This window comes from Eptatretus burgeri, chromosome 3 (genome assembly GCF_056783735.1).
Source record: "Eptatretus burgeri isolate ZD-2024b chromosome 3, Ebu_testis_v1, whole genome shotgun sequence".
NCBI classification, from domain to species: Eukaryota; Metazoa; Chordata; class Myxini; order Myxiniformes; family Myxinidae; genus Eptatretus; species Eptatretus burgeri.
The window spans coordinates 13806394-13830402 of NC_140963.1; the positions used below are offsets into that span (position 1 = coordinate 13806394).

Below are 24009 nucleotides of genomic sequence, written 5' to 3' on the forward strand. Positions count from 1 at the left end.
TGCAAGAAGCACCACACCATCTATTGTCGTGCCATCAACATCAGAGGTAGGCCTGCGTCATGTACAGCAATACAGTATTTCGATTTATGAACACCACGCGTTCCAGTAAAGTAGTTCCTCAATTGAAAGTTTGTAAAAGCACAAGTGATTGTTATATATATATATATATATATATATATATATATATATATATATATATATATATATATATATATATATATATATATATATATATATATATATATGGATGCCTTCCCAATTTTTTTTGTTTCCATTACAGAATGACGTGATTTTGGATTTGCACTGCAATGGATTGTTCGCCTACTCTTCGAGGAGGATACCGTGGGGGTCTTTAACATCCACCAATGAATGCTGGCAGACGGGATGCCCGTTTCACATCCATCCAAAGCACACACATTGATGAATCACCCTGCCTGTGAAACACCAGATGACAACTTATTGCTGTGTCAGGATTCTAACCCAGGTTAAACAGTTTCAAAGCAAGTGTGCATACCTCTTGGCCATCCTGCTACCCGCAGGTAGCATGGAGTGGAACTCTTACAATTTACATCTTCCTATGACTTTAAAAAAATTCAAATTTAGTGTAGTAAACAAACATAAGATCTCCTATGCTGAGGTTCACCTGGATCAGGAGCAACAGTCACACAAATCCTCAGCAGACCCCCTTAAACCCTGAATTTTTTTTTAATGCCGTGAACAAACTTTGGTACCTCATGGGTGAAAATGTTGTGGTCAAGTTTCACCAAAATTGTGTGTGTAGTTTCGGAGAAGAGAGCAAATACCTATTTTGGGGGGTCAAGCCCACAACTCAACCCGCAAACCCCTTCAATGAGTGCAGATTTGATGTGGTCGATATACTTTGGTACATCACGGACGATGAATGTTGTGGTCCCGTTTCATCGAAATCGTGTATTTAGTTTTGGAGAAGAGAGCAAATACCTATGTTGGGAGATCAAACAACACCCCTCCCCCCCCCCCAGTAAACCCCTTTAATGAGTGCAAATTTTTATTTGGTCGATATACTTTGGTTCATCCCAGGTGATGAATGTTGTGGTCAAATTTTATTGAAATTGTGTGTGCAGTTTTGGAGTAGACAGCAAATACGTATTTTGGGGGGGTCAACCCTCTCCCCCGCCCCCCCATCGACCCCCTTCATGAGCAGAGATTTTGATGTGGTCAATAAGGTTTTATACATCACTGTTGATGAAGGTTGTGGTCAAGTTTCATGGAAATCGTGTGTGTAGTTTCGGAGAAAAGAGAAAATACCGATTTTGGGGGTGTGGGGGGGGTCAAAAAAAACCCTGCAGACCCTCTTAATGAGCGCAGATTTTGATGCGGTCAATAAACCTTTGTTTGGCTTCGGACTGAAGCTTGTGCCACATTTCATCTAAATTGTGTTTGGTTCATAAGCGATGATGACTGAAGTGTTGACGGACTCACAAGCTCTCTCTCTCACTTACGGACGCTGCTCGATCACAAAAGCTCACCTGACTGAAGTCCAGGTAAGCTAAAAATTGAATTTGAGGTTTTTAACAAGGTGAAAACAAGAAGCAAAATACCTTAAATGTTAATTGATCCGACGTGAATGAAAGATTGATTGATCAATATTTATTTCGATTCAATAAACAATTTCATATTGTACAATACCAATACATAGACGTAACAATATTCATACAGTATTTCGATCAATCCTAATCTGGAGGGGTTAGTCTTAGAGGGGAGCCCAAACCATTCGACCACCTCAATGCTCATCTATCCCTTGATACCGCACAAAATAGATTTGATGCGTCTTTTTTCCGATTTCCGATTTATAAAATCGGTAATTTTGCAATTAAAAGTCGAAATCCTCTTCTTCTTCACGCACGAGGAGGTCGACCGCCATATTTGTATTGCCTCCGGATTGCCTATCGGGACGATTTCACTCAAACGGCGAATAATTTCCGATTTTCCACAATATGTCGAGTCGATGCGTCCTTGGTGGTTGAAGTAATATAAACTGAGACAGTGTCATGCTCCACCAATGGCTGAAAGACTTTCAGTTTGTCCGAAATACCCGAATGTGGATCGGGCCTACAAAAAATTCGCTTTTGTGCTCGGAACATTTTACAGAGAGCTGTTGTGAAACGACAGACATGACTGGATCACGTGGTTATTTGCTTCGATTGAACGATGATGGATGCCATCCCCATGATTAAGAGGAAGAAACAGCCATCGCTCAAAACTGTAACACCGTCTCCACCCAGCTACCAGCACATGTACACAGACAATTTGAGCAGCGAATCAAACACCTGTTGTCAATTGCCCAGCAGTTGCAAGAGCACCTGAAAATAATTATCTGTCATCAACACAAATGTCTACAAGTCAAATGAAGCAGCATCTATTTATAGAGCAGAGAAAGCACGTGAGGAGGAAGAGGACGAGGACGAGGACGAGGACGAGGACGAGGACGAGGACGAGGACGAGGACGAGGACGAGGACGAGGACGAGGACGAGGACGACGACGACCATGACCATGAGGACGACCATACTCTGTGCGGAGCGTTGGTGCTGCCTAAGCAGTCTCCTTGGCTATTGGGCACAATCCTGGATGGATCACCACTCCAACACAGGATACCAGCAAGCTGGCACTCATTTTGCCGACCTCAGAAGGATGACATGCTGAGTCAACCAAACCTGGTATTAATTCAATAGTTGAGCGGGATTTGAACTGAGGACCTGATAATCCAAAGTTCACCACCCTAACCATCAAGCCAACACCAGGTACTGTATAGACGATTGCCTTTACATCACATTCAGCCTGATTGTTTTTTATTTTTTCTTCTCTCTTTAAATCAGTTGAAACTCTGAAATATTTTACCTCCCAACCCCCCCCCCCTTCCCACCCCAAAAGGCCAGAAAATGTGCCAGAGTGTGTGAAATGCAGCCTAGAATTTCAACTTTTCCTTGAGGGGGAGGGGGCATGCCACAGAGCCCCCTAGCATGACATGCCTATGATGCATGTACGTAGTAGTGATTGCAGTTTTTAAAAACAAATTGTTCCCTCCTCCCCCACACTTTTGATGATGTTGCTAAGCCTCTGTCAAGTGATCAAATATTGTTCCACAATACGTGACTTTCAAAATATTGTAATCAGCCCCCAGATTGCTTAGTGCACATGTGCAGAAACCCCTAGTAACGAAGGCCATTGGTGAGGCCTGGATGTGCATAAAGTGTACCAGATAAGGATTGTCGCTTGAAACAGCTTATCAAGCTTTTAAAGAAGCTGAAAATGCTTGGAAATGTAACTGTGAGAAAGGGCTGTGCCTCTGTACAATTAAAGATTTGGAGAACCTTCTGATCAACTCCTCCAAACAGTTGATATCTTGCAGCCTGTACTGTAAAAACTCCCGACCATGTGCGCCGCAAAAGGCCCGGAGGCCCGGAGACGTACGCATTCTAGCCTTCATGCTTCTTCACACCGATGGGATGTTATATCTGGGGCTTGTCGATGCATAGGGTAAGTTTAAGATTATGATATTTACTGATGTTTTTTGTATACAAAGTCAGGGCTCGTTGGAGCAAGTTTGTAAAGATGATGCTATTAATCATGTTTGGGAGGAATTGTGGGGAGTGGGTGTTGTGTGGGCTGAGTGCCATTATAAATATAGATATTTTTGTTTGTTTTGGGGTGGGGGTGGACAAGAGAAAAATGTACTAGATTTTTGCATCTATTGGTGAAAGGAGAGGCATCCGTTTGTTTGTGTATGCATGTACATTGTCACCACGGCCGCTGCCAGCTAATTGTATTGGCAGGAAATGGTACGAACCCAACTTCTCTCATCCGCGGATATTTTTCATGTTCCTATATTCTCATGAGTCCGATTTGTATTCAGGAACACAATTATGGTTCACCATTTTGAAATTGCCACTCTTGTATTTTTGAATTTCAGATTTTGTGCGAGTAATGGCAAGTGACCAGTGAGCTAAACTGAATCGCTATGAACACACACACACACACACACACACACACACACACACACACACACACACACACACACACACACACACACACACACACACACACACACCGCATGAGCAAAGGGCCTCATTTCGCATTCATGCATCATTTGGAAAGTCTCGCAATAGCAAACGCCGATGATGTCACAGCCATTTTTCTCAGGATACTCACAAGAGATTTTGGCAAATGTGATGCTTTTTTGAGTCAGCGAGAGACAGACAGTTAAAAAAAAATTAAGTGCACGTTTTATTGATTTTACCCACAGGAAATGACGTCATTGCTTTCAAAATTTGCAATTAAAACATATGTATTCGCACCACGACGTGGCCGTTTCTTTCACCGGTGAACGTCATTCAAATAAACGTATTAATTGGCAGCAAATAATTGCTTGCGATGTATTGCAACGAATCAGATTATTGTATGGCCAGGTTTACACAACTCCTTTATCCATCATTTATTGGGTGGTCGCTAGACTACCCTTAGTCTCAGGTTTTCCATCTGTCTGTTTGTTTGTATGTAATGGACAGCTCTGGAGGCCAGACGAGTCAACCGATTTTGATGAAACTTGACTGGTAGGTTCATACCAGGATCTAGTTGTATGCTTTTGAGCACCGTTGCTATGGACGCCACCATTGCCTAGCAACGGGACTTTGAAATTTTTGAAAAAATCCGAAAATCAAAAATCGCCTTCCGTGCTTTTATGCGCACTATAATCAACCTCTTTGTCAAAAATTTTCAGCCCGATCCGTCAAAAACTGTATGACTAGTATGCAATTGTATTACTATATGCTTTCACCCCAACGTTCGCGTTGGGATTCCCTAACGTCGGGTTTGGGAATCGAACACAAATGATGAATGGACAGTTGCTCGTCATGTTCCTATATGAAACAACGAACGACAAAAATGCCATCTGATGTGATCTCTTATTGACATATTTCAAATTCGCCTTAGTCTAGCGACCACCCATGTCACCTACCGGCTTGAAACAATTTGTGTTTCTTTATTGTGGGAAATACTGAATAATATCTAATTAGTGCATTTTACGGCAATCAAAGGAGCCTGGTGTTGGCCTCGTGGTTAAGGGTCCTGAGTTAGAGCCCTGTAGACTGTTGAATTAACAACAGGTGGGGTTGACTCAGCCTGTCATACTTCTGAGGTTGGCAAGATGAGTTCCAGCTTACAGCGGTAATAACCATTCGGGGTAACCTGTGTCAGAGTGGTGATCCATCCAGGAGTGTACTCCTTACCAAGCAAACTGCCTCGGCAACCCTGCACATGTTTACGGCATGAAAGGAATGGTATTATTGTTATTGGCAATCAAAGTGGTAGTATATTCAAAAAAAAAACATCAACCCACCAGTCCAGGAAACTTGCTTTGATGCGATGTTCTGAATAATCTCTGCAAGTTTTTTGTTAATATCTTCTTGAGTCTGGAGATTATTTTTCAGTTCTTGGATCTGCAAGTCCTGAGAATTTTGTGAGTTGGGTTAGGGTGAGCAGGGTCACAATATTTTGTCAATCTGTTAAACACACCTCTCACCGAACCGACTCACTTAATCTCCTTGTGCTGTTATAGAAGATATTGTGATGTGCTTTTAATCCAATGAAACCTCTCTTCAAATGAAGTGACACAAGGCAACTTATATTGTGGTTGGCAAACAACCTTATCATGAGCAAGTGGTAGTGCAGCATTTTGAAATACAGTACACTCATGGTTTGAAGGCACATCTCAATACGGCTGTCACGTCTGCCTTCATACGTGAATGTTCAATACCTGATGGCGATGACTCTTGGAAGTGAATCCCTGTGGAATGGAATTTTAAGCAATATCTTTATATCTATCCTCTGAGAGCCATTTGTCTGTGCGTCTGTCTGCATGTCACTATTGTTCTTAGAGATGGCTGAACAGATCTTCGTCAAACTTTCAGTGGTTCATGTTTGAGCCATGAGGAGTGTTTTTGGCAAAAAAAAAAATTTGGGGGGGGGGGGGTGGGTTAAATTTATTTTTATTATTCTTTCATGTTTAAGCCTTTGCAGCTATGTGAAAGGTAATATTAAATGATCTCCAATCACATTCCTTCATAGGTGTAGGGAAGTAATTTAGGCCCCTACCAAAAATAGACCAGGCAATACCAGGTAACGCCGGGTACTCGTGCTAGTTGCTGATAAAAAGGATTCTAAATTGTGGTGCACGCGCAAACAAGGCAGTGAGTGTTAAGTGTGCAAAATAATTTTGTTGTATGACATCTATTAAGAATCACATTGAAGTATCGGAATCATGATGATGATTGCCGACCAGACTATAAACGGAGCGGTTGGCGTTCCACAAGCAGAAAATGCATCACAAATTATGACGTCCATCAGAGGGATGAGCTGGCTGTCATGTCTGCAAGCATTAGTGTAGTCGGTAGATGTTAAAGATCCCATGTGTCTTTCGTGAAGAGCCGTCAAGTTATGGCCGGCACCATGGCCAACTTCGAAATTCCTGCCAACTACAGTTGAATATTAGGCTTGTCAAACCAGTTCATGAAAGACGACCACAAACCGTCTATGGCTGACCCCACAAGAAGGTGGCAACAATTGGGGCCATTAAACAGTAGTACTAATGATAATCATCGATATTATATTACCATTAGCATTTTCTCCGAATGTTTTTTTTCCCCCCATCATCTGAAAGTGGTGGTGGTGGTGGTGGTGTAATGGATAGAGACTCGATGGTGTAATGGTTAGAGCGTTTGCTCCGAGTTTGGGCTGTGGGCAATTCGAACCCCGGCCGAGTCATACCAAAGCCTTTATAAATGGTCCATGCTGCTTCCTTGCTTGACATTCAGTATTTAAAAGGACAAGAGCACGGATAATCCCCATAGGTTGGCATGTGTGAGGAGGAAGAAATGGCTCCTTCGGAAATTGTTGTAACGTCGCTGGCACCCAGAGTGCCTCGGGAAGTGACAGCAGTGACAGCAAGCTCGGTGGCTGTGTTTGTCTCATCTAACACTCCTGTGTTGTATCTCATGTATTTGTCTGTATGTCCATGTGTGGCAGCTCCACCATGAGCCTGATATACTGGATTAAAATTTTTTTTAAGTGTTTATTTCAATTAGATATTGATTCTATCAGTTGTGATATTACTGTATTGAATTTAAGCCTCATTGCATATTTATTTAGAGTATTTATATTAAGTCCCCCCCCCCATCGTTAACCCTTCAGTCAGGTCCATTGTGAGAGCATGCGCCGAAGCAGCGCGTTGCCACATCCACTTTCAGGAGTCCAGGAGTTCAGAGCCCTCCGTCTGGCCATTCCCCGGGCAGATGCCAGGCCCATCCCCATCTCTTTGAGATGCCAATTAAACTGCTGCAACCACGAGGCACGTGGTCGGCCCGTTGGCCTTCTACACTCATGAGGCTCCCTCGCTGAGCGAATCTGAGCAGGATCCGCATCAGGAAAATGAGCCACATGTCCATACAGCCGCAACTGATGCCAACGGACTATATAGGGAAGAAATCTCCTCTGAGTCTCTCAGCAAACACCTGTTAAACACAAAGTCCAACTCGCAATCCAATCCCTAATTCTTCCCCACATCCCCAATTCATCCCTCTCCCTCTATTTTGTCCATAAACCCTGCTGTTGTAGTTTTCCTCCTCTTTCTCCTGTTCCTTTTGTTCTGTTGCATCCTGATCCATTCAGCGTTCTTGCTCTTCCATGAGCCTTGACTTTGTAAACAACTTGGTGGACAGGTTGGGTGTGGGATGTGGACGAATTGATTCGATTTCGGTGAATATCCGGACACTATAATTTCGTAAGTGATTCTTCACCATTGAGAGATCGGGCCGAAATGATATAGAGCACCATATCTCAAACACTTTTGGACAAGTTATGACAAAACTTGGTGGATGAGTTGGGTTGGTGACAATAACAAGCCGATTCGATTTTGGTTCAGGTTCGGATGCAGATCCAGTCTATCAGTGGGATATCCATCGGCCTGTTGTTGGCTTCACGTTCAAGGTGGCTGGCTTAAGATCCGAGAGTTATGAGTTCACGACCCTTGTTGGGCTGTTGAATTAACACCAGGTAGGGTAGACCTCGCCTGTATTCTCAGCCTGTAATCCTTCCTAGGTCGGCAAAATAAGTACCAGCTAATTGGTATATCAGCTCATCGCATCAGCGGCAAAGCTTTGCCCACAGAAAATGATGCGGCCAAGCAGCCACAGGCCGCATACGATTTTTAAAAAAAGTTGGATAAAATTCTTAAACTGTTCATCCTGGTGGAGGTGTGGATTTCACCGACTGTCGTTCTAGTTACCTCTGCCACTGAAGGTCGAAGGAGGTTATGTTTTCACCCCTATCTGTTTGTCTGTTTGTTACTAGATTTCGTAAGTATATTGATGACTTCCATCATCTGTTTGTGTGTTTGTGTGTGTGTATGTGTTTGTGTTTGTTTGTAGGCACGATAACTCGAGAACGGAAGAAGCTACCAATGTCAAATTACACCACTTGATTCAGGAGGGTGGTGGCTAGCGCTGATTAGATTTTGGTCAAAATCGGTCAAAGGTCAAGGTCACAGTGAGGTCAAACATCCGATTTTTGATGGTTTGGTATAGAATCATTGTATAATCTTCTGGTTTGCGTCGCTACCTTCTCTCGAGAGAGCTTTTATTAGACAAGGTCAGAGGTCAAGTTGACGATTTCGTAAGTACCAGTCTATGACTGCTTGTTACTTACGAAATCTAAAGATTTTGTAAGTATATTGATGACTTCAGTCAACTGTTTGTGTGTTTGTGTGTTTGTGTGTGTGTTTGTTTGTCGGCACGATAACTCGAGAACGGAAGAAGCTACCAATGTCAAATTACACCACGTGATTCAGGAGGGTGATGGCTAGCGCTGATTAGATTTTGGTCAAAATCGGTCAAAGGTCAAGGTCACAGTGAGGTCAAACATCCAAAACATAACTCGAGAACAGAAGAAGCTCCCAATGTCAAATTACACCACGTGATTCAGGAGGGTGATGGCTAGCGCTGATTAGATTTTGGTCAAAATCGGTCAAAGGTCAAGGTCACAGTGAGGTCAAACGTTCGATTTTTGATGGTTTGGTACAGAATCATCGTAGAAACTTCTGGTTTGCGTCGCTACCTTCTCCAGAGACAGCTTTTATGAGACAAGGTCAGAGGTCAAGTTGACGATTTCGTAAGTACCAGTCTATGACTGCTTCTTTGTTTGTTTGTGTGCAGTATATCTCAAGTTGTGGATGGATCCAGATGAAATTTGGTGGACATGTTGCGTGTGTGACAAGGACGAACTGATTAGGTTTTGGTGAAGATCCGGATCCGAATCAGACTGCTGGAATTTTTAAAGTGATTCTTCACCATTGAGAGATCGGGCCAAAAACGATATAGTACTGTGTAGCATGATATTTCAAAAATGTATTTGGCCCGATATATTCTCGTGGATCAGGCATTACATGGCAGAGGTATGTGCTCGACCGAGTGCCCTTCTAGTTTGGTTAATGATATTATCCGTCTGATATGTTGTTGTTACTTTTACTCTTGCATGACACTGAATAATCACTAAAAATAATGCAGTACACCAAAACTTCAACCGAATACACCAAAACTTAAAATCCTCATTTGTGTTGAAAGAAAGTTCCTACCTTTTGATGAAGAAGTTCCTGCAAAGTCTGACTCATTCTTTGCTGGTCCTGGCACTCTCGGCATGGACACTGTTTTCTCTGTTTTGATTTTGGGTTCGCCGTTTTCCTTTTGTTCATTTCCACATGGATTGTACTGTTTGAACTGTGGTGAGTTCAAAGGCAAAAATATTCACATCAAGAAGTAGTGTGTGTGTGTGTGTGTGTGTGTGTGTGTGTGTGTGTGTGTGTGTGTGTGTGTGTGTGTGTGTGTGTGTGTGTGTGTGTGTGTGTGTGTGTGTGTGTGTGTGTGTGTGTGTGAACAGGCTTCTCTATTCCATTAAAGGTTAGATATTCCGAATTTAATTCAGTATAATTATAAATAATTTATGACTCGCAGCAATGTACAGAGAACCGGCAACAATGTACAGAGAGTCTGTCTCTGTCTCTGTCTCTGTCTCTGTCTCTGTCTCTGTCTCTCTCTCTCTCTCTCTCTTCCATATGTCCATCCATACATCTGTTCATCACCATTTTTAAAGTCCTTCCATCAAAAACCAATGACGTGACTATCACTGAACTTGGATGAAACCTTACTTATTATATACATTTTCAAGAACGTTTAAGCCAATCCCAAAATCATATTATAGGTGGGTCATCCTCGGGTGAAAACCGGTCATCGAACAGATGCTTGCCAAATATTTGACTCCTGTACTAAAGGCCTGTGAGTTTCATTAAGATTTCATTTAATTCCCCTTCGGACCAAATTGGTCAAGCCCAGGGAAATTACAGGTTATCATGTTCCAATTTTGTTTCACATTACGGTTTTACGCCAACTTGTTCCTTTTCCCTCTTCTGTGTTTGACGACAGAAATTTATGACCATGTGCTTTGACCTCCGTCACCAGGCCAGGGACTTTCTGCCACTCCTGTAAAGTCCACTGGACCAGAGCTCGTTGCAGAAAAGTTATGCCTCTTCAATGGATACAGATCACCAAAATAATCTGATGGTGCTAATAACACGACTAAGGTGATTGGCCTCGATATGCAGGATGCGCAACAGTCAAAAGAACAATAGTCAAGCCAGTTCTGCAAAATATACAAATTCAGGCTAATTGTGTGCTGTATGGGGGCCGGGTGCTAAAAGTCACGTGGTTGGGTTTCATATATCATGACTCGCCCGCTCGGGGTTGTTGTAGTGTGCATCCGATCGGGCAATAAAACGGAGTCGCTACTTCACTCTCGTGTCTGTCTGCACCTCGGACACTACAATTGGCGACGAGGATGGTTGATAACCGAGTTACGGCGCACAGAAAGGTGCCCTTTTTCGTCGGGGACGACTTCGAGTTGTTTTCTGAACAATTGGAGTGCTATTTCCACGCGAATGACATGGTCGATGGGAGCAAGCAAAAGTCGATCTTGCTCGCCTCGCTGTCGACGGAAAATTATCGACTACTGAGTGATTTGGTGGCGCCGGACAAGCCCAGAGGGGACACGCTATCGTTTCAGGACATTGTGCAGAAGATGAAAGCACACATGGCGCCGGAAAAGTCATTACAACTAGCGCGATACCAGTTCGATCACCTCGCGAAAGGTCCGGGAGAGCGCGTCACGGATTTCGTGGCACGAGTGAAGCATTCGTCCGTGGCCTGCAAGTTCACGGCGGAGGAGCGTCCGACTAGACTCAAAGATCGATTTATTTCCGGATTACAAGATGCAAAAATGGTTTCGGTGATTCTACGGCTGAGGGGTGAAGACATTACATTCAACTCGGCAGTCGAAACTGCTACAGCTGCCGAACAGACTCTCGGAGATGTTCAGGCCATCGCCGGCCAAAGCATGCCAGATGGCCCGGGGGTTCACGCGGTGTCACGAGCGCCCCAGGCCGCTTGCACGACCTTCGGTGCAGACCGGGGCCAGACGTCGCAACGCGGCCGCGCGAGTGGCGAGGTGACCCTGCAGGCATGTTGGGGATGTGGAGGTCGACACCTGCGGCGTGTGTGCCTGTATAAAAACACCGTGTGTTTACATTGTCAGAAGGTGGGCCATCTGAAACGTGTGCCGAGTGGCGTTGGCCACCGTTAAGGTCTTGGACGGCGATGTGTGCGACGATTCTTATGACCCAGGGCAAGACCTGCAACCTGTGTGAGGCGACCCGGGGCAGAACCTGCAGCCGATGATGAGCCTGTTTTCAATTGGTCCTGCGTCGACACGACCGATGATGGTGGAAATCGAAGTGAACAATACGCCGATCATATTTCAGATTGAAACGGGAGCGGCTGTGTTGATCATAGGCGAACAGAACACACGTAGACTCAATGGGCTGAAGCTTATCAGGTCAAACCTCATGCTGTACACGTACACCAGCGAGAAGATAACGCCAGTTGGGATGGCAGACGTGTCTGTAGTCTACCAAGGCCAGGTCGCCGCGCTTATGTTGTATGTGGTGCGGGGGAGGGGGCCGTCTCTCCTAGGCCGGGACTGGCTGACCCGCGTCAGGCTAGACTGGGCAGCCGTTCACCTTGTGCAACCCATGCCAAGCCGATGGGAGGATCAGTTGGAGAAGATTCTTCAAAGACATCAAGGTTTGTTTTGTGACAGGCTTGGAAAACTCAAGGACGTGCAGGCAAAGCTCTTCATGAAGGAGGGGGTGGTTCCTCGTTGTTGTAAACCACGACCGGTGCTGTATGCCCTGTGGGACAAGGTCAAGGGTGAACTGGATAGGCTAGAGGCCTGTGGAGTGATCGAACGGGTGTTGTACTCAGATTGGGCCACCCCGGTCGTCACGGTGCTGAAACGGAATGGGGACGTCCGATTGTGCGGGGACTAAAAGACCACGGTTAACCCGGGGCTCAGCGTGGAGCAGTATCAGCTGCCGTCAATTGATGAGATATATATGCACGGCTGGCGGGGAGTCAATACTTCATGAAGCTAGACCTGCGTGACGCATATTTTCATCTGGCGATGGATCCCGGGAGTAGCGACCTTTTGACAATCAACAGATGTCAAGGCTCTATCGATATACCCGACTCTGTTTTGGGATTGCTTTGGCCCCAGCCTTGTGGCAGAAAGCCATGGATCAGGTTTGCATTGGCCTGCCTGCTCAAACCAACCTGGATGATGTGCTGATTGCGGGGAAAATGGCGGATGAGCACCTTGCGAACATTGCCCAAGTGCTGACGAAGCTGGAAGCGTGCGGCCTGCGCTTGAACAGGGACAAGTGCGCATTCTTCAAGCAGCGCTTGGAATACTTCGGGCACATCATCACGCCGGAGGGGCTGTTGAAAGGCCCTCGGAAGGTGGAGGCGATTCAGCACATGCCACCGCCCCACAAGATGCAGCTGCGCTCATTCATTGGTATGGCGCAGTATTACCAAAGATTCGTGCGCGGGCTCAGCTTGCAGCTTGCGCCGTTGAAGCGGTTGCTCAGGAAGGACGAACGCTGGGCGTGGAGGCCTGAACACCAGGCAGCGGTCGATTGCATCAAGCGACTGCTCACGGAGGATACGGTCCTCGTTCACTATGAGCCTGCACGTCCGCTTATTGGCATGTGACAGCTCCGCATACGGCATCGGGGCAGTGCTCTCCCACAGGATGGACAATGGTTCCGAGCGGCCTGTTTGTTTTGCATCCCGGACTCTGTCCGCGGCAGAGCGGGAATATGCCCAGATCGAGTGCGAGGCTCTCAACCTCGTCTGGGGGGTGCGGAAGTTTCATCAATACCTGCAGGGTCGGCAGTTCACTTTGCAGACAGATCACAAACCGCTTCAATTCATCCTGAAACCCGAGCGCGGGGTGCCGGTGGCAGCGGCCGCACAAATACAGCGGTGGTGTCTTTCCTTGCTGCCTACAGCTACGATATCCAGTTCCGAAGCAACGAGAAGCATGCTAACTGCAGCGGTCTCTCGCGCTTGCCTTGCGTGGAGGGTCCAGCTTCGTCTGAATCAGCCAACCGGGTTGATGTGTATGCACTGAGCCAAATCCAGAGCGGGCCGTTCACGACAAAGCAGGTCGCGCTGGAATCGGCTCATGATCCAGAGCTCGCCCGTGTCATTCAGGCGATTTCTCCGGGGAATTGGAGCGATCTACCTTCAACACCGGCATTTCAGCCGTTCACGTCGCGCGCGCATCAGAGCTGTCGTTGGCCCAACGGTGCATTATGTGGGGAATGAGAACGGTGATCCCACCAAACTTCAGGCAGCATTGTTTAGAAGAACTACATGTCAGTCACCTTGGCATCGTGAAGACCAAGAGTCTTTCTCGCAGCCTGTTGTGATGGCCGGGGTTGGATAAAGACATTGAACGAATGATTAAGCATTGCGCCACTTGTCAGGCAGATGCTGATAATCCGCGTCGAGCTTCGGGACTATGGCCGATCCCAGGCAGGGCCTGGCAGAGAGTCCATGTGGATTTTGCTGGCCCTGTTAAAGGCAAAATGTTTCTGATTGTGATCGATGCATTCTCTAAATGGTCGGAGGTTATAGTAATACAGCATAATGCAGACATTACGGTAGAGAAACTGCGGACGATCTTTGTTAATAAAGGAATACCCGAGATTTTGGTCTCTGATAACGGTCCACAGTTCGTCGCAGGTGTGTTTGATAATTTTATGCTTCAAAACGGTATTCGACATCTGAAGTCCGCACCGTATCATCCTGCCACGAACGGGCAAGCGGAATCATTTGTGAAAATGTTGAAACGGGCTTTGCGGAGAGGGGAGTTTGCACCTGCGCAGACAGTGATTGATGTATTTTTGCTTCAATATCGCAATGCTATCCATCCTGCCACCGGTGATTCTCCTGCTATTCGTCTGTATGGACGTGCATTGAGGTTTATACTGGATTTACTGCGACCTGGAAGGTCGGTGGCTGGGGTGATGTCACACCCGACGCTGGTGCGCGGTTTTGTTGTGGGACAGCGGGTAATGGTGCGTAATTATTACAACGATTCCAAATAGGTGCCGGCCGTGGTCTCTGTGATACTGGGACCGGCAAATTGCATGGTGCGGACTGATGATGGGAAGGTGTGGAAGCGGCACGTGGACCAAATGCATGATCGCTGTTCAGCGTCACCCCCCCACCCCCCCCCCCCGTGCCGAGTGACATCTGATGTCGCCGGGGACAGACGTTGTATCGCCAGGGCCAGACGTGCCGGCGCCCATGGGGCGAGCAGACTCGGGGTGTTCACCTGATTCAGTCCTGCCCGAGGGAGACGAGCAAGCTTGTCGGCCGGGGGCGCTTGATGTTGCGGATGGGGCGAGTCCGGTGAGGGTGTCACCTCGACCTGGCCAGGAGGCATCTGAGCCTGGGCTGTCTGGCGGCGCTGTCTGCCCAGGGCAGATCAAAAGACGACTGCGGTACTTGGAGGATTTTGAATGTTGATTGGTGTCATTTTGTCATGTTATAATTGTCATTTTATCATTATAATTGTCATTTTATGAGGGGAGGAGTGTGCTGTATGGGGGCCGGGTGTTTATAGTCACGTGGTTGGGTTTCATATATCATGACTCGCCCGCTAGGGGTTGTTGTAGTGTGCATCCGATCGGGCAATAAAGCGGAGTCGCTACTTCACTCTTGTGTCTGTCTGTACCTCAGACACTACAATTGTTTCCATAAAAATGTGTAAACAATGAAAATATTCATGCAAATGACTGCTCGAGCACTTGAAGCAAACTGAGTGCAATCAAAAGCACAAACACACAAGAGCGATCAAATGAGGATCCAGATCAGAATGAAATACAACACAAGGTTTGCCTTGTCAGATGATGGACTTTAAGTGGTGGAGCCAACTGCCAGCCATCGTTGATGGGCATTGAAGATCCCACAGTGAATATGGAAAGAGGGGGTGAGCTTTCCCTGGTGAGGTAAGAGCAGGTGAGACACCCAAACAGATTCCAAGTTCCTGCCACCCTCCAGTTAAAGATCAGACCTTTCCAGCCAGTTTGTGAAAGATTTGAGCCAAAAACGATGCACAGCCATTAGGCAGTCAAAAACCAACCTGGATGGTTAGGCCTGACATGTAACTGAAGGTGGCATGAAGTTGACACCAGGCGACAGCGTGCTCTTCCCATGGAGCTAAACCTGGGGTTGGCCTTCTAGATTTCTGGCAGTAACCATGTGGGAGCACGGACTCCAAAGGTACATTCTAGCAAGCACTACAGACTCAGAAACACAACCCTTAAGGTAGAAAGAACCTCCCAAAACACACAAACCCCCTCCCCCACCCCAATCTGGCATCCTGTTCCAAGAGCTTGCAACAGAACCAATGTTCCCTTGAAGGATACCAAAGGACAGGTGGTGGCACCGCACCGGGGGGCTGTGAACAGCCGACCACCTTAATTTGTCTTGTGCTCATTAAGCTATTGTTACTCCGTAATCTGTGTGCATGTCAACTCCTGCCATCTTTATTGCGTCGACCAATTTGGATAATTGAGAATCCATGGAGGATTAAATTGGTGTTGATTAACTTATTGAAAACCAACATGGTGGAGACCACACTCGGAATATGGGACGTGCTAAATACTGCTTAAGAGTGATCCACATTTAAATTGGTCATCGGCAGAGGGATCGCTGCCATGTTTGATCTCTGCGCTAGCTTCTGTTCTGGTTGTGGTTGAGCGGTTGATATGGGGACATGGAAAGAGTAGGCAATTTTTTCCCCATTGAAGGTAGAGTTGAAGAGGCACCCTGGCCAGGTTCCAAGTTCCTGCCATCTTTAGTTAAATGTCAGACATGGGCTTCCAGTTCCTGAAAACTTGAATGAAAAATATATATGGGCAGCATCAAAGGGTGGGAATAATTGAGGCGGTTAAAATAAGTAATAATTCGTGTGTTTGAGTTTCTTTTTGCATGTCACCGGAGATGGATGCATGTTATGTTTTCACTCCTGTCTGTCTGTCGGTCACTTGGCAATTTTTTGTTTTTTTGACAAATATGTTGATCGCTTCCGTTTGTCTGTCCGCTCACCTTTACTCGCCTACAGGTCACAATTTTAAACTGACTTTCACAAAACTTTACCAAATGGTGACGTTGGTGGTCCAACGGAATCCTATTTATTTTTGAGGTCGATATAGCTGCCAAAAGGTGAACTTTGGCCGAAGGTCAACAACTTAAGTGCAATTTCTAAAATCCTCAATTTTTTCCGATTGACTTGAAATTTGAACAGGATTTGCAAATCAGGTCAAGGAATTCAACAACCAATTATGTTTGAGGTCAAAAGGTCAACATAAGCCTAATTTCTAAAATGTAGAGATGGGGTCAAAAACTATATACAGGGGGCTGCAAAAGTAGGTATACAGTAAGGATTACTTTGAATTACTTTGATTACTTTTTTGATTTGATTACTTTGATTACAGTTTGAACATGTGAGGGATTAATATGTTTATTATTGATATGTTTATTATTGGTATGTTATTATTGATATGCTTGTATAATCAATAAAATACGTTTTGTGCGCACGTTTTGTTTTCCATTACTGTATACCTACTTTTGCAGCCCCCTGTATATCATGATATATCAAAAAGTTTTGAATGAATTTTGACAAAACAAGGTGTACGAGTTGTTTCGGTGACAGGAACAAGTGGATTGGATTTTGGTTCAGATCCAGCCCATCAGTGTGATACAATAGGTGAAATGTTTAGCCTGGCTGCGACATGCGCTCTACCGAGTGCCGTTCTACTTTGTTCTGTATTGCCAAGTGTCACTATGAGTGATTTTTCATTACTTGACGAAAAAAAATTTTCCCACGTGTGTTGGTCTGTAGTGTTTGTCTGTCTGTCTGTCTGTCACACGATTTTTGGCCACAGTTTTCAAGCAATCGTTCCGAATTTTTTTATGTTTGTATTTGACCAACCAAGGGCAGCAACGCTTAATTTTGGTGAAGATCCGAATCCGTATCCAGATCTGAGCATTTTTAAAGTGATTCTTCACCATTGAGAGATGGGGCCAAAAACTATGTACAGCATGATATATCTCTAAAAGTTGTGGCTGACTTGCGACAAAACTATGTGGATGAGTTGGTTAAGTGACAAGAACAAGCCGATTCGATTTTGGTTCAGGTCCAGATTCAGATCCGGCCATCAGTTGGATTCAAAATGTAAACTGTTCAGCCTGGCAGAGGAATGTGTTCTACCGTGTGCCGTTCCATTTCACCGTGTCACTCTGAGAGTGCTTTTTCATTTGTTTGTCTGTCTGTCTGTGAGCAGGATATTTTAAAATGTGATGGACAGATGCAGACGAAATTTGGTGGACAGGTTGGAAGTGTGACAAGAACAAATTTATTCGATTTTGGTGAAGATGTGGATCTGGATTCGGAGCCGAGAATGTTTAATTTTTCCAAGCGATTCTTCACCATTGAGAAATGGGGCCAAAACGATAATATATAGAATGGTATTTCAAAACGTTGTGGAAGGATTATGACAAAACTTGGTGGATGAGTTGAATAGGTGACAAGAATAAGCTGACTCGATTTTGGTTCAGGTCCGAATGCAGACTCAGCCTATCATTGGGATACAAAATGTAAACTGTTCAGCCTGGTGGAGGTATGCACTTCACTGTGCACCCTTCTAGTTGTATCTTGTTGTATATAATTCGGATTTGAAAAATAGAAGCAGCAGCAATATTTTATCCCATTCTCCAATTATTATCCTAATGATTGACTTGATGTCCAAAGCAGGGAGAGATTTGCTCTTTCATTGCTGCATTAACTTCACAGCAATTGTTGAAATTGTACATATATATATATATATATATATATATATATATATATATATATATATATATATATATATATATATATATATATATACAGTATATACAGATACATATATAAATACAGACATATATATATATATATATATATATATATATATATATATATATATATATATATATATATTGTTGCGGCCACAGGTAACGAGACACCAGCTTGTCACTCGGGGATTAATCCCCGGTTGTCCTCGGTAGAGCCGGACCTGGGGGCCACCGCTCACAATTAACGTTGTGGTACGGTGGGTTGTTTTAAAACTACGAACGCCACCCGGTCAACCACGAGTTCCAGTGTCCACCGTCAAATTATTCCATTTAACTAGAGGTCACATGGTTACCTGAGTGGGGAGCACGCCCTCGACAAAGCACCAATGTTATCTCGATGAGATTTTCATTTGGGCGGACGAGCGTTTTAACCTTTGCTGCGTGTCGATGATTTTTTGGTCAAATCTGTGGTAATTACCTCTCTGTGTATCTCGGTTCAGACAATGCTAGACCAATGGAAGGAAAGGACAAACACGGACAGGTTGGAAATTGACAAATAATTTCTTAATAATAAAATAAATTAATAAAAATAACTTTTAATTTGCTGAAGTAAATAAAGAACAAATTTCAAAGCAAAATCAATCCAAATGCCAGGAAAGAGACAAAGATCAGATGCTTATCGGGGAGGGGGGGGGTTGACTTGCTTACAGCTAAACACAGACAAGGGTACCCAGCAGATCATTCAGGGGAAGGGGGGGGGAGAGAATCGTCTCTCTCACCAGAAAGTCATCCGTGAAGCGAAAACGTCCTGAAATGCGTACGTGTGTTTCACGTCCGTCACCAGCACCCAGCCTTGCCGTGCACCCTCTCGCGGGGCAGCCTTGAACACCAGTCGAAGTTTAGAGGGCACCAAGATCATCCGTGGCGGGTTTTGACCCTGGTGTTGTTGGTGATCGACCCGTGCCTCACTTGATGGCGGCGCTGCTCACACCCACATGCGCACCACACACATGCTTGCCCAAGCACTGGGAAGGACGAATTGTTTCATCGGCGCTGGTCAGACTCCCACTTCTCTCGCCCTTTGCTTTTTCCTCTCTCGTTACTTTTTCTCTTCAGAATGTACCTCTCGCTCGTTTTTAGATCCTCGTGGAGGATCTCTCAGTCTGACTCACGTTGTTGCTCTTCATTTTCTTCTTGTGGACTTTTTTGTTTCACAGCCTACAGTTTTCATCGAAACTTCCTGAAACTTGGCGTATGTATGTAAAAATACACTGCGCAGACAGTAACCATCTCTGATTTTGAAAATTCCTCTGAGAAAAAAAAGTTATGACATCAAAATATCTCCGCTAATGCAAATCGCCTGAATAATTATCTCTGAAAGTAGGCAAGCTTTTTGAATTCTGTTTGTGGGAATCGAACAGGGCATTAGCAGAGATGAATTACCGCACATATGATACATCACGATGACGTCATATCAATTTTTATGACGTCATTCCTATTTTTTGACATTTTTTGTTTCACAACCCAGAGTTTTCATCGGATCTTCGTGAAATTTGCCATGTATATGCAGAAAGCCCACGCGCAGGCAGTAACCATCTCCGATTTTGGAAATTCTTCTGAGAAAAAAAGTTGACGTCATAATATCGCCGCTAATGGAAATCACCTATACCATGATCTCAGAAACTCGGCAAGCTGTTTGAATTTTGTTCGCGGAAATCAAGCCCGGCATTAGCACCGATAATTTATCACAAACCTGATACGTAGCAATGACGTCATATTCGTTTTTATGACGTCATCATTAAGAGGACGAGGATCTTAGCTCATTTGAGCTTGTTATATCCCCGGGCCGTCTCCGTGGGATGCCGTCCGGCCCAAGCTCACCCCGCCCACTGGCGCGCAGTTACCATTGCGACCCATGCACTCCCAAAAAAGCGGGTGTCGGAACTCACGAAATATTGCCACTGAAGAAGAATGGGGGCGGGCTTCAGAGCTGGTGAAAGAAATGTGTGTAAACGTGTCTGTCGTAAAGAACCTGAATCCTTTACCCTTCTCAACGCATCACATTTAAGATCCCATTTGACATGGGGATGGGGCTAATCTGAACATGCATTTAAGAAAATAACTGTCTGAGGACCTGGATGTGTGAATGCATTCATCAGACCGGATTCTGAAATCCATAACAATATATATATATATATATATATATATATATATATATATATATATATATATATATATATATATATATATATATATATATATATATATATATATATATATATGTGCAGTATCTCACAAAAGTGAGTACACCCCTCACATATATGTAAATAATTCAGTGTAACCTTTTAAGCAGCTGTGCAAGAAGCAAAAGCTGAGAGTTGATGACAGAGTTGACATTCTGCAATATGTCTGCAGGCACAAAACTGACATTCCATCAAAACAATGTGGCATATTGCGAATTTTTCTGAAAGAGGAGGCAACAAAAGTGAGTGCACCCCTGCTATTGTCTGCACAAGAAGTCAGTCAAACATGGTAAAACAGCTTCCATTTTCATCATTTTCTGCATATTTAAGTCAAAGAATGTTAAAGGTACAAATATGCACCAAGCAATACACACAATGTCGATAGAGCTGCAACCTCCCTGGTATGTTAAAAGTGAAGAAGTGTAATCAATGCAGTAATTGTCTATCTGCTTGATGAATAAATAATTGTATAGGAAATACTGTACCAATCACCATTGAGAAAGCAGCCTGGCTCCTCATGGTAAAGAGCTCTCGAAAGATGTCAAAGATCGAACATAAAGATGGCCAAGGATACAAGAAGATCAGTGCTTCTTTGTAATTAAGCCCCAACACCATGGCCAAGGTCATCCAGAGGTTCTCCAAGAAGCGTTCGACAATGAGTTGCGCTCGCCAGTGCAGACCAGCGAAGATGACGGCACATACTGTTCGCCAAGTTCAGAATCTCGTCCTCCAAGACAGACGACAAAGTGCCGCCAAGATTGCTGAAGAGATTTCTACAGCTTCTGGCCAGTCTGTTAGTGCGCAAACCATACGTCGCACACTCCATCGTATTGGGCTGCATGGGCGTCGTCCAAGATGTAAGCCTCTCATGAAGCAGAGTCACAAGAAAGCTCACAAACAGTTTGCTGAAGCACATCAATCCAAGCCCCTGGACTACTGGCAACATGTCCTCTGGTCTGATGAAACGAAGATCAATTTGTTTGGGTCTGATGGAGTGCAGCGTGTCTGTCGGCGACCTGGGGAACAGTACCAAGACAAGTGCGTTATCCCTACTGTCGAGCATGGTGGTGGTAGTGTCATGGTTTGGGGATGCATGAGTGCTGCCGGTACTGGAGAGCTCAAGGTAATCGAGGGAAACATGGATTCTACGATGTACTGTGACATCCTGAAGGAGAAGATGTTCCCCTCCCTGCGGAAACTTGGTAGAGGAGCTGTATTTCAGCACGACAATGATCGGAAGCATCGTTCCAAGCAGACAACTGCCTTTCTGAAGAAGTCGAAGGTCAATGTGTTGGAGTGGCCAAGCATGTCACCTGATCTAAACCCAATAGAACACCTGTGGGGCATCCTGAAATGTAAGGTTGAGGGACGAAAGGTGTCCAACATCACGCAACTTTGAGAAGTCATTGTGGAGGACTGGAACAGGATCCCAGCAAAGACATGTGGAACACTGGCCAACTCCAGACCGAGTAGAATAGCTGCTGTGCTCAAAAACAATGGTGGACATACAAAATACTGAAAACAATGACGCTTCAATGTGAGAAAGTACAGAGGGTGTACTCACTTTTGTTGCCCCCACTCCCCCCCCCCCCACTTTTCACAGATATGCCCAGTATGCCACATTGTTTCCATAGAATAAATGTTTTGGGCCTGTACATGTATGACAGAATGCCGACTCGATCATTTCTTTAAGTCTTGTGTTTATAATACATCCAAGTTAAAAGTTACAACAAAACATGTACATTTTTGTAAAGGGTGCACTCAATATATATATATATATATATATATATATATATATATATATATATATATATATATATATATATGTATATATATATATATATATATATATATATATATATATATATATATATATATATATATATATATATATATATATATATATATATATATATATATACACACATATACACATATATACATACATAGTGCTCAGCATAAATGAGTACACCCCGACAGATTTGTTAGAAAACCTTGTCCGCACCATGCATGCTAAAAAAGATGAAGACTACTGGGACTCTACATTCTGGAGTGATGAGATCAAGATAAATGTTTTTTTCGCATGGGCCCTAGCAAATCCGAGGCGAGCTTTTTTGTGCATGAACTTTAGGAGAGGCTTCCTTCGTGGACGACACCCATGCATTCCATTCCTCTGCAGTGTACGCCGTATTGTGTCACGGGAAACAGTCACCCCAGTTTGGCTTTCTACTTCTTCAGCTAAGTGCAGAGAACTTGCATGGCCATTTTCTTCAGCCCTTCTCATCAGAAGACGCTCCTGTCGAGGTGTTAACTTCCGTGGACGGCCTGTACGTCTCTGTGAGATGGTTGCAGTTCCATATTTGTTAAAATTTTGTATCACTTTTGCTACCGTATTCTGATTGATGAGTAAAGCTTTGCTGATCTTCTTGTAGCCTTCACCTTCCTTGTGTCAAGAAATTATTTTCTTTCCCAGGTCTTGTGACATTTCTTTTCCATGTGGTGCCATTGCTGACAGCATGAAATGGGAAGGGGTTTTCTTTGTTAAGTAACACCCTTTTATAGTCAACTGTCTGCTGGACACCTGTTTAATGAATAATTAGACTCACCTGTGGTTGAATTATTGTTAATTAGAATTTTGTAGTCTAAAATTTAGCTTTGCTCCCAAGACTTTCATTGGGGTGTACTCATTTTTGAAACATGGTCTTTAATGAATTTGTTAGGAAAATTCCTTTTTTGTGTGTGCAAATTAATAAATCTTGTTTGGAATCAATGGCCCACATTTGTGGGAGTATTTTGTAGTGTAGTATCCCATAGAAAATGTGGATTCCAAAAGGAAACTAAAGGTTTTCTGACAAATCTGTCGTGGTGCACTCATTTATGCTGAGCACTGTATATATATATATATATATATATATATATATATATATATATATATATATATATATATATATATATATATATATATATATATGTATTGGCATTTCTTGGACGACTATGTTTCATTATCATATTTTGAACGCCCATTGCAGCAAACAATTCATTGCATGGATAACTTCAATTACCTGAATAAGTTTCATAAAATGTCCAAACAACTCACCAAGAAGTCATGGTGGATTACCACGGTATTCCTTTTTCAGTTTGTCCTCCAGAACAACTTTCTTCAAAAATTTCCTGTTGCTGTCCCGACTGAGACAACCTCCTGTGGAATGATCCTCCCACAAGGACAAAAGCACAACAGAGCAAGAAGTGGGCCTCAAATATCACAATGTCCCTTAAACTCTAAAATCTTATCACATCCCTTCAATGGACCAACCGCAGCTTATTGTCTCTTCTCGATACCTATCGGAATGAGCGACTGTTTTCAGTACAAGTGTTTTAAATT

At 44.1% G+C, this 24009-nt stretch overlaps 1 protein-coding gene and 1 long non-coding RNA gene across 2 annotated transcripts in view; one reads left to right on the forward strand and one right to left on the reverse strand.

Annotated features, from left to right (window-relative positions):
- The window catches only part of LOC147029424 (uncharacterized), a 30287-nt gene extending 6423 nt beyond the window's left edge, over window positions 1-23864 (reverse strand). Inside the window, exons 1-3 of the mRNA XM_085872469.1 lie at window positions 23725-23864; window positions 9663-9804; window positions 5376-5484 (exon numbers count right to left, since the gene is read on the reverse strand). Of these exons, the coding sequence (XP_085728595.1) occupies window positions 5376-5484; window positions 9663-9804; window positions 23725-23735 (262 nt within the window). The 5' untranslated portion in view covers window positions 23736-23864. The remainder of the gene's footprint in view (window positions 1-5375; window positions 5485-9662; window positions 9805-23724) is intronic.
- LOC147029425 (uncharacterized) overlaps window positions 22590-24009 on the forward strand; it is a 1794-nt gene continuing 374 nt past the window's right edge. Inside the window, exons 1-2 of the long non-coding RNA XR_015055900.1 lie at window positions 22590-22954; window positions 23765-24009. The exon at window positions 23765-24009 is cut by the window's right edge and continues 374 nt beyond it. This is a non-coding gene — a long non-coding RNA (uncharacterized LOC147029425). The remainder of the gene's footprint in view (window positions 22955-23764) is intronic.